This window comes from Periplaneta americana, chromosome 11 (genome assembly GCF_040183065.1).
Source record: "Periplaneta americana isolate PAMFEO1 chromosome 11, P.americana_PAMFEO1_priV1, whole genome shotgun sequence".
Taxonomy (NCBI): domain Eukaryota; kingdom Metazoa; phylum Arthropoda; class Insecta; order Blattodea; family Blattidae; genus Periplaneta; species Periplaneta americana.
In genome coordinates, this window is record NC_091127.1 from 176,084,332 (window position 1) to 176,096,372 (window position 12,041).

At 34.3% G+C, this 12,041-nt stretch overlaps 1 protein-coding gene across 1 annotated transcript in view; it reads right to left on the reverse strand.

The window, feature by feature from the left end:
* Window positions 1-8,944: 8,944 nt before the first annotated feature.
* The window catches only part of LOC138709626 (transforming growth factor-beta-induced protein ig-h3-like), a 168,192-nt gene continuing 165,095 nt past the window's right edge, over window positions 8,945-12,041 (reverse strand). Inside the window, exons 13-14 of the mRNA XM_069840530.1 lie at window positions 11,882-12,004; window positions 8,945-9,377 (exon numbers count right to left, since the gene is read on the reverse strand). Coding sequence (XP_069696631.1) covers window positions 9,276-9,377; window positions 11,882-12,004 — 225 coding nt within the window. The 3' untranslated portion in view covers window positions 8,945-9,275. The remainder of the gene's footprint in view (window positions 9,378-11,881; window positions 12,005-12,041) is intronic.

The following is a 12,041-nucleotide window of genomic DNA, read 5'->3' on the forward strand; positions in this document are numbered from 1 at the left end:
CATGTCTAGTCTTAAACATCGAACGAAAAATTATTTCCTACGATAAATAATTAGTAATATATGAATACATAATATTGTATATTATTGTTATTGTTGATCCTAGCATCCCAGGACACAGAAGACTTACCATGTTGTGCTATAATTGAAGTAACGATTTTCGTAAATACAAAAACAATATTAGAAATTACTAAAATGGGAGTAAGCTGTAAAATATAATAAATAAACATTTTTTATGTGAATGAATAACTAAAACCACACAACCTGTAATTAAGTAAAATATGTTAGTATTAAAAATTTTGTCATGATAAGTCATTGCTACATAAAAAAATTACACAAAGAACCTTGCCTAACGGTATTGTTCAATTTAGAGGTGCTACGCCTAGATCGCTACAATCATTGTTAGTACCTGCCGCCGCCATAGTTCTCAGTTTATTTTCTTCTTTGCCGGATTGTCCGTATTTCTCTGTCGTTATTTGAGAAACCGTGAACTTGCTCACATCACACGCATCAGCTGTTATTTGCACCACTTGCATTAAAGGCAATAAACGACTCTTATTTTACGTTCATTTTCGAAATAATCTCTAACGCTAAGAATCATTTCTCTGCTTTGCGAATTGATGGTCTTCCGACTCCTCCGCGGCATTATGATGCTGAAAACTCAGCGATAACACAGCACTAACAACAATACCGACTGACTGTTCGACAACCAGCTATTAGAACTGCGTCCGTTCACTATTGGCTTGACAGAGATTTAGCAACACCGCTATTGCCTACCTTCTTCGCGCCAAAAGTCGAGAAGGCGTGGCCACGCCGGAAATAAGAACGGCTCGACTATAGCCGTACCCGTGCGCTCCGCTGCACCCGTTAGAAATAAATATAAAGTAATTACATAATTAATATAGGACGTTTGATCCAGGGAACATTCATGTTTGATAGAAGGATAAATCATTTATTATGTTACTTAATTTAAATTGTATTTAAAAAATTAAAATGCGATCATTTTGTTCCAGAGACCACTCATTTGGTCATAAAAATTATTTTAGGAAATAAGGAAACGAATGTGCAGAATAGCCTATGAAGTTTTCTGTGCATAAGAAGCTATTTTAATCTTACCTGCCTTCGATTCACTCAGAAGTTACTGTAATAACATTACAGCATTATGTCCATGTAGAGAAACTACACTTTCCAATGGTGAATTAATAATTAATTATACAAATCTGCTAATTTAGCTTCCGATATTACTTCATACAAACACAGAAACATTATCTGTAGGCCATGTTTCATAGCTTTTGATTGTTGTTATCCAAGGCCCTTATAGACGAAGTCATTTGTTTTTTATTTCATTACTCCGCCTTAGATGGCGTTGTTATTGTAATTTTGAAACTCATTTATCTCGTTAAATATCAGTCCTATCAAAATTTTGCATGGAATAAAACTTATCGGAAATTATTTTTAAAGAAACGTTTGTTATGTAATATTTTTCATCAAAATTAATAATAAGGGAGATATTTCATTTATTTAATTCAAGCCCCCTTATAACCCCCCCTTTTAAATAAAATATTTTGAATGCCATATAGCCTAAATTCTAAGTTACAACTAACGTAATTTATATTCCAATTTTCATATAAATCGGTTCAACCATTATCGCGTGAAAAGGTAACAAACATCCAGACAGACATACAAACAAAAATTTCAAAAAAGCGATTTTCAGTTTCAGGACGGTTAATTATATATGTTAGGACCAATTATTTTAGGAAAATCGAAAATTACCAGAAAAATTTCTATTAGTATAGATGACATTATATTATGTCACCGAAGTATTTTGAAGGCCTGCGATTGGCATATTTATTGTGCAGAAACCAGGTGTTATAAGTAAGAGATTTAAATATATAAGAAGAATTAAGAGACCGCTCCATAATATAACTTAAGTTACTTAATACTAGAGCGCTGGTCTTCCAATCAGGCGGCCCAGGTTCGATCTCCAGCCAGGTCGTGATGGGATTTACGATGGAAAAAGCAGACGTTAACAGAGGGTTTTTCTCGGGGTACTCCCCTTTTCTGGCGGCCGGGTAGCTCACTTGTTAGAGCAGCTGGATACGAACTGGAAGGTCCGGAGTTCGATACCAGGTGGTGACGGGATTTTTTTCTCGTTGCCAAACTTTCAGAACGGCCCCGAGATTCACTCAGCCTGCTATAAAATTGAGTACCGGGTCTTTCCGGGGGTAAAAGGCGGTCAGAGCATGGTGCCGATCACACCACCTCATTCTAGTGCCGAGGTCATGAAAAGCATGGGGCTCTACCTCCATGCCCCCCAAGTGTCTTCATGGCATGTTACGGGGATACCTTTACCTTTCTACTCCCCTTTTCTTCTATTATTTCACCAACATTCTTCATCTCCCCCTGTTTCATCTACAGACTTCCATTAGGCTCTGAAGTCTAGGGGTAATAGATCTATGGATCTCCAATGCCCATAGAGCTACGCCTCGTATCCAGGCTAGTAGGCTACTTTGATACACCACAGAGCCCGGAATTACAGAAACTTAAATCCTATATCAGTGATCAGAAAGAGAGCCGTAGTTACGAAACTTCAGCGAAAGTATCCTACAGATTGTACATACAAATTTTAAAGAGACATCATTAACATGGATAAATATATAATAGGTTGCGAAACTGCGGTCAGCACCATCTGGCAGTGGTGGGCTGAAATAAGATGATCAGCGCCCAACGTCGTAGGTGGAGAACATTAGAACTATTTGTTGGGTACATTACCCAGACTTCTCTATTTATCCGTTCGAGATATTGCTCGAGGACTCGACGAGGAGACAAGATGGCGGACAGAAACTTGCTAATCAGTGAACATAAAGTGATATTACGTGTGTGTATAAGCAGTGCATGTTAAACAGTGATATTTATGGACGTTGTAAAAATAGTGTTGTTGAATGTATTGTGAAGTAATAGTCATATAATAAATTGAACTATCTAAGTAGTTCTTGCAGACTTTTCAATAGCGATGTACAATAAATACCCAAAGAATACAATCCCAATTATCTAACCTTTTGCTTTATTTTCTGTCTCTGTCTGGTTATATTTGAACCGGGTAGTGTAAAATAGATCGTCTCTTTTATCTTCGTGTTGGCTCCGGTAAGAATTTTCAGTAGAAGCTGCTGTGAGGAATAAAAATGTAAATGTTTTATTTTAAATTGGGTTAGTTTTGAATATCGATGAGGGTGGGAGGGAAAACTTTCTGTACAGTTTAACATTTTCATCACCAGGTGCGCTGCTAAATGCATGGAGTAATTACTCTTTTCGCTACTTGGTGCGCTGCTAGATGTAATAACGCCCCTCCCTCCAACAGATGGCAGCAAGATCATTTTCTACAACAGCGCCTCTAGTATGTGTTACGGGAAACTTGGTAAGTTTCGCATCTTATTATATATTCATCCATGCCTTTAACTTAAAGTGGTACCGGTATTTATTTTTTGCTTGACTCCAGATTAATTTGCATTAAACTCGAAATAGGGGGAGGCAGATGAACCATGTGAATTTGGTACATATCGGTTCTTCCTAACTCTAAGAATAAAGTAAAATTTTATTAGGGTTCTAGAAAGACTATATTTCGCATTATCGGAGCCAATTTTGTATCGCAACTTCGAGTGAGTTTGATGTAGTAGGTGTGTTATCGATTTCAACTAAGTGCTATGGTGAATTATCCATTACTGTTAAGAACTGTGATGGAACATTTAGCACAAGTTTTCACTTAAACCAGCAGTGGCGAAAATGTGACTCGTGAGCACATTGTGGCTCTCAATGATAGCTATGCATTTCTTACTTCCTACCTACCCTAACCCCCACCCTCTTACTTACTGGAGTCGAACTCCGTTCCATTTGTGTTTGTCTCTGACCTGCGAGTGACGTATCGTCGCAATGTCTCTCTCGAAACCACGTACCTCTACAAAACGGAAGTTTCAAGTAGGATGGGAGGACGCATTTTTTTTTTTTTTTTTTTTTTTTTTTTTGCTGCCAATATGATGAGAATATTAAATGTATGATTTGTTCACAAGTATTACGAGGAAAACAGTTGTATAACATAAAACAGAATTATACTACATGTCACTCATGAAACATTAAAAGGTTAAATGTTGTTGTTATTATTATTATTATTATTATTATTATTATTATTATTATTATTATTATTATTATTTCTCTGTACGTCGATCCTTTTTCAGCAGATGTACGAATAATGTGGTTAGATCTTCAATTTAAAGTCACAGATTTACAATGTGATGTTAAATGAAAGCTAGATAATAAGGACTTGACAAATGTTGAACTTTTCAAATCTTTGCCAAAAAATAAATATCCAAAGCTTCGTTCTTTCGCTTTCTCTTTTGAAGCTCTGTTCGCTACAATTTACGTTTATGAAAAATTATTTTCAACAATGAAAATAGTGAAAACCAAATTTAGATCACCACTGACAGACAAATACTTTTGTGATCAACTACGACTGGCAGTAAGTGACATATTTCCCGATTTTGAAACTCTGTCGCAGAGACATTCTGAAGACAGTTAATTTTAGGTTGTGATAATGTATCCTATGTTTTATTGTTCATTTCTTTCTTCGTTACACGTACTAAACATTAGTTTGTAGCATTGTACTGTATAAAATTATATTTAAGTGCTTGACGTAAGGAAAATGAAAATCCGTTAATAAGTCAGACAGTTGCTTTACTTCCCCTTCGGGTGTTCGCCTGCCTCCATAGGTGCTATGCACGTTGCAGGTTACACAGTGGCTCGGCGCACGATCACATTTTCGCCACGGCTGTCTTAAACTATTCCCCCAATCCGATGTTATCCGTCTGTGTTAAAACATTTTGTGGAACAAAATTAAAAGAAACACATGAAATTCTTATTTAACAAATCAATCTGATGGTCCAATAAGAGCGGTTATAAAAACTGTGTTCCTTATAGAACCGGAGCGATACAGTCCATACAACTCTGTCAGGACTAACCCAGCCTATCAGCATGGAATTCACGAATGGAACAATAATGGCACTTAAGGCGCACAAATAAGCCAATACTAACAGACCTAAGTGCATGGATCCAATCCGTGTTGTCGTGTCCAGCCCTCGAAAACTCAGCCACGCTAATCAGTGCGTTGTTATAGTGTGTCGCTGCATCTTGAGCTGTCCAATCAGCGCTCAGCAGTTACTGTCTGATAATATTACTAGCCGTACCCGTGCGCTCCGCTGCACCCGTTAGAAATAAATATAAAGTAATTACATAATTAAAATAGGACGTTTGATCCAGGGAACATTCGTGTTTGATAGAAGGATAAATCGTTTAATATGTTACTTAATTTAAATTGTATTTAAAATATTAAAATGCGATCATTTTGATCCAGAGACCACTCATTTGGTGCAATGACAATTCCTTTAACATGTTATTAATTGTTATTACCAATTATTTTTGGAAAAGCGAAAATTAACAGAAAAATTTTGGCTACAGATTTATTATTATGTTTATATTATATTATATTATATTATATTATATTATATTATATTATATTATATTATATTATGTTATGTTATGTAAAAAGTGTGTTGATATCGGATGTACTCGAATTAGAAAGTTTTTAATTTGTTGTGGGAGCTCTTGAATCTCAGGAGGAACAGCTTTTACAACAGCGCAACATAATCTGCTTGGCTCATTACCCAATTTTTTTGCATTGCATTTATTGCATATATATTTTATGTATTTTAACACGATTCAATTGAGCATAGTTAAAATTTGAAATATAAAATAATGGATTGCTAAGCTAACGTGCTATTACTGCATACTAAATCAACACACTCTCGTTGTCCGTTAATTCTCTGAGATAAAAATGAATATGTTCATTAACATTATTTTAAGAAATACAGGAAATGAATATACAGAATAACCTATCAAGTTATCTGTGCATAAGAAGCTATTTTAATCTTACCTGTCCTCAATTCACTCAGACGTTACTGTAATAACATTATAGCATTATGTCCATCCAGAGAAACTACACTCTCCAATGATGAAATAATAATTAATTATACAAATCGGTTAATTTAGCTTCTGATATTACTTCATACAAACACAGAAACATTGTCTGTAGGCTATGTTTCATAGCTTTCGATTGTTGTGTGCAAGTCCCCTTATAGACGAAGTCATTTGTTTTTTATTTCAATACACCGCCTTAGATGGCAGTTATTTTAATTTTAAAACTCATTTATCTCATTAAATATCAGTCCTATCAAAATGTTTCAAAGAATGAAAGCTTATCAGAAATCATTTTTAAAGAAACTTTTGTTATGTAACATTTTTCACAAAAATCAATAATAAGCGAGATATTTCGATTTATTTAATTCAGACTTCCTTATAACCCCCCTTTTAAATAACGTATTTTGAATGCCATATAGCCTAAAATCTAAGTTACAACGAACTTAATTTATATTCCAATTTTCATCGAAATCCGTTCAGCCATTATCGCGTGAAAAGGTAACAAACATACAGACAGACATACAAACAAAAATATCAAAAAAGCGATTTTCGGTTTCAGGGTGGTTAATTATATATGTTAGGACCAATTATTTTTGGGAAATCGAAAATTACCAGAAAAATTTTGGCTACAGATTTATTATTAGTATAGATTGGCCAATAGCTTCCGTAGTCTTTCTGACATTTTTTAATCCCCCAAGTCAAACTGGAGTGTGCGAGAAAGAGGAGCGTTTGGCAGCTTTTCACTCATTGTCGTAAGCTACAGCCCACAGACGAAATGCAGCTCACCTCGGGTTCCAAATTAATCTTTTAAGCGTTGCAGTTCTTTATGCTAGATATTATTATTGAGTGTAGTATATTTACTATGTATTCTATTAATGATTTATAAAATATGATAATTATACACCAAAACAAACAGTACTGAAATTATCGCTCAACTGCAGTCCACGTTTCAATAGCAACGAAGTATTTATTTATTTTATTCAATAGTTTGACATATTGTGAATTCAGTGTTGTGTTGATTTCTGCAGTGTTGATTTCTGCAATAAATTATGGTTGTCACAAAAGAGCAGAAGGTGTTTATTGTGGAACATGAGCACGAGTATAGCCTATACTCTGGGGGTGCTAGAGTGATTTTTTATAAAGGAAACCAATATCTATTTTTTTCTAGCAATAAATTGTTGTTGTTGTTATTATTATTATTATTATTATTATTATTATTATTATTATTATTATTATTATTATTATTATTATTATTATTATTATTATTATTTAGGGTCTTATTCATAGACGAAACTTTGGAGCAAAGTTGACTTTGGAAAGTACAAAGTCACCATTTTCCTATTCACAGTCGACATTTTGACGAAAGTAAACTTCAATCGTGACTTCACTTCGAAGTCGCCGAAAATCTAGACTTTGACTTTGACTTTCGTTCGTGGACATAAGGAAAATGGCTGATATATTTGGGAAATTGTTGAATTTGCCGAGAATATTGAAGACATCCAGGAGATTATTAAAACTGCTCATGTTCCTTACCGTATTATTAGACACAGATAACAAATTCAAATCAAGGTACAGATTTGACTAACAGACTGTATTAGATATCTTCGTCATGTTTCAACATTCATTAATGAAAAATAATCAAAAAGGATTATCTATTCCACCAATAATTCAACTTATTATTTCATCGCTATTTTACGCTAGAGATAAGGATTGATATTGATTTGACTATTTAATTCTATAAAGAATGTGTTATACAGTTGGATATGCAGCTAATTTTTAATACTGTAGTCGTCATAATAATGTTTTCTGCATATTGATTTCAGATAATTTTCAAATAGTTTCTGCAGACATACAGGGAGTAACTCTGCCAACTGCCAGCAGGATAATAATCTCTTTCATAGTCTGTCATTGGTGGCATCTTCTTATCTTCCGTATCTTCAGAATAAAATTATTTTATAATGAAATAATTCGAGAGCTTAATGTGAACTTAACGTAATTACAATCGATGTTTTATTCACAACAAAATTCTTAACAGACAATACTATACCATCATGTTTTGTAGTTAGGAATTTTATTGTATTACATAAGAGTACAAGATTGTTCGGAACTGAGTTACGATTTTTTGTGACCAAATAGAACAACGAATTATTAACGATTGGTGTAAAGATCTAAAAATGTGAATTTTTTTACTTACGTTAGTTTCACACTATTAATATTCTTATGTAAAGCTGCAAGAACGGCTAACAATCGCTTAACATGTACCGATGTTCAATTGTTTAATTGATTTGTCTCAAAAGATTGCTTTGATTGTGGCAATGCCTACTCTATTTCAACTAGATATCAATTTAATTCCTTTAGAAGGCAGTGATTGTGATTGCCAACATTAGAACAAGATCGATAAATCTCGACTTACCGAAGTCAAAGTCAGAGTCTCAGAAGTATTGTCTATGGATAGGACTTTTAACAAAGTTAAACTTTACTACGAAAGTCGACTTTGGGAAGTCTTCATCCAAAGTCTCGTTTATGAATACGGCCCTAAATCCTATATTTTTGTTTCTGGTGGGCTAAAGATTATCATCTCCGCTTGTATATGAGTCTCTAATTGCAAAATACTGTTATATTTAATTAAAATTAGCATTACGAAGCTGAAATTCCTATTGTATTGAATATTTAAAATAATCATATAGATACAAACATAGAATAGTATCAATAATTTCGCATTTTATTTTGAAGAAGAGTGTTGGCTTAATATTTGAGGACAAGCATACAATAATTTTATAGTTACTTGAGCGTTAACATTTTTCTGATCCCTCTTAAATTATATTTCTCACTATTAACTGATATAATTCGTATCAATACATATTGTCTTTCTACTATTGGACAATACATAAAGTAAACAATAAGCATTTCCTTAAAAATAAACCTGATAACACTTATATTTTTATTAATATATTATCAATGGCATTTTCTACAAGATAAACATTTGAGTTGGGTGTAAATAACATTACCACTTTACTATCAACAATCGTCTTTCAGAATACAAAATAAGTACATGCTCAACATGATAGATTGGTTCTGACGTCTGCTATTCTACAAGCGTTACCTTTCAATTGTACAAAATATTTACTTAAATAATAACCTAAGATGTAGCGACATTTACTAACGGTACACTAGTATGGAGAAACTGGAACTTGAACGAATAGTAATTCTACTCTTCTTTCATGTGACTGAAGGAATGTAACTGCCAGATCACATCAGCCGTCGATGTGTTGATCTGGAAGCAGGACCTTGTTGATCACATGGATCACCCCATTCGTGTTGAGGATATCACAGCTAGTCATCGTAGCATCGTTCACCTGTAAGTGTTGCAAGTAATTCAGTGAATGCACAATAACCTTAAGCACGATATGGATAGAGCAGGCGAAAACCTTGCACATCGTGTAACCATAGTTTAGTATATACAGTTGCGAAGCTCAATACTTACTAAATATTCAAACATAGACAGTTGAAATATGCATCCATACATAGTTGCTAGCCACCAGGGTCGCTACTATCTCATCACAGACTCTTTCCCTAGCAGACGATAAAATGTATTGTACTTTTGATATCGTGTTCTTTTGAAAAATTAACACCTTCCTTCCACTATTTAAATACGAAATACATAAGGTTTATATATTATTTTCATAAAGTATATATTATATTTTATAAACTCATCTTCCTGGATCTTTCAGAAGGATAACTCTGACCTCTTTTTCTTAGAATTTAAAGTGCAACAAACGTCCTTGTCCCATATTATTACTCAAATTATTGTATTTTAGCCATTTACAGTTATTACAACCGATAACCAACATTTCACAGTTTACACAACTGTTCACAACAATGCGAGATACGGCACAGTCAATGCCTTTTCGATCTAGACCAGGCCGTAATATATGTTCGGGTTTTCTATTTCAGTATATGGAGCTCAGTGAAATATTATATTATAACTTTATTGCGTATCATAGCTAAGTTTTATTTAGTGTAATGTGTCCATAAGTTCCGTTTACTTCTTATTGCATAATTTGTTGCAGAAATAATTACAAAACTGTATTATTTTAATGTGAAGAGAATTTTACATGTTACTTAACATAATCTATTCGCATCAACGTTTTAAGTTTAGAATTGAAGCTATTTTGAGGTATGATAAAAAATAATTTATATTGTGATTTTAATTTAGCACATCTACCTTCCTTAATTGTAGATAGAAAATTTACCATGCCACTCCTATGAAATTAGTGTACGTACGAGTCCACACCTGTGGAGTAACGGTCAGCGCGTCTGGCTGCGAAACCAGGTGGCCCGGGTTCGAATCCCGGTCGGGGCAAGTTACCTGGTTGAGGTTTTTCCGGGGTTTTCCCTCAACCCAATACGAGCAAATGCTGGGTAACTTTCGGTGCTGGACCCCGAACTCATTTCACCAGCATTATCCCCTTCATCTCATTCAGACGCTAAATAACCTGGATGTTGATACAGCGTCGTAAAATAACCCAATAAAAAAATAAAATAAAAAAGTGTACGTACGATTGTGTTACTTCGTCTCTTAGGAAGTAGATAAATACAATAATTCAGTACGTACTCGATTGTAGTATTAAAATCAGACAAATTGAATGTGCGGCGTATTATACATGACATTATGCTTAATTATAATGTATAATTGCAAATATAGGAATATAAATAATAACCCATAGTTGCTCTAGTAACAGCGCTGTGAGGTTACCGTATTTCAATATAGTCAAGTGTTCGAAGGCCAATAAGGCAGCACTCATAAAGCGGTGAACTAGCGCTGAGGTAGTTCCTGCGATTTCGGAAGTGAAAATCGTTGAATTTATAAGAGATTTTTTGTGGAGGTGCTGGTGATCGTATAACAAAACCTAACCTGTCATAAATCCGTATATGCAAGGAGTATTAGTACAAAGGAACTACCTCTGCGCTAGATTTGCCTGCTAACATAGTACATTAATCAGACTTCAGATTGGAGTACCGTAAGAAAGGAATAAATACAACTGAAATAGAGACAAATTGCATTTACAAGTTATCACACGTAACTTTACGCTTAATTATAATGTATAAATGCCAATATTGAAGTATTGGTACAGTAAACATAACCTATAATTTCAATATATCAAAATATCCGTGCGGTGGAACTGAAAATTATTGAATCCTGCATAAATGAATGTACAAGAATTTCGCAATATTTAATCCAAATAAAGGCAGGTATTACACATACGAACAACGTAATTTTCACACCAAAAATAATATTACACCTTAACTCGCAAGTGAATTATGTCTGAAGTGTCTCCTAATCATTGTTTTAAATTTTATTGATGCAATTACACTACATTTTAGAGAAATATATGTTACTCTTTATGCATTCCAATTAATTTATATGGTTGAAACGCCGCCCTTCGCGATCGGGTTAAGCGAGTCACATGGTCTGCCTTACGGCCTGTATTAGACCACGATGGCAGTGACACAGTCTATTGTTCCTAGTACTCACAGCTCTCCAAGCGGCTAGCAACTATCGCGAGAAATGCAAACAATCATCCCAAGCTTCGTGACTGTATATAGTAGACTGTGATAGTAGGCTATATTTGGTGCTGCCACATACCATTTCAGCAAAAGCATTGTTAGAATGGTCTTACGAGAAGGGAGTGTAAGCAGCCATCAGATTGCGTTCAAGCAGGTGGTAAATAGAGGATTCAGTTCAAATGAATAATTTGCATCTTTTTTGTCCAATAAACTATTTTTCCATAGAAATCTGTGCACCGTTTTATAGTGGTCAACACATGACATGTGTATAAATATAAACACTCGTTTTTACCTTTAACTTGCCATTTTTCCTCACGACGTCCACAACGTCTTGTCTAGTTTGTATATCATAGTACAGATCCGGTTTGAAGGACTCTGACGCTATCATGTTTTCCACAACATGGTTCTTGATTGTCTGGAATAGAAAATAACCAAACATTTACATTTAAATT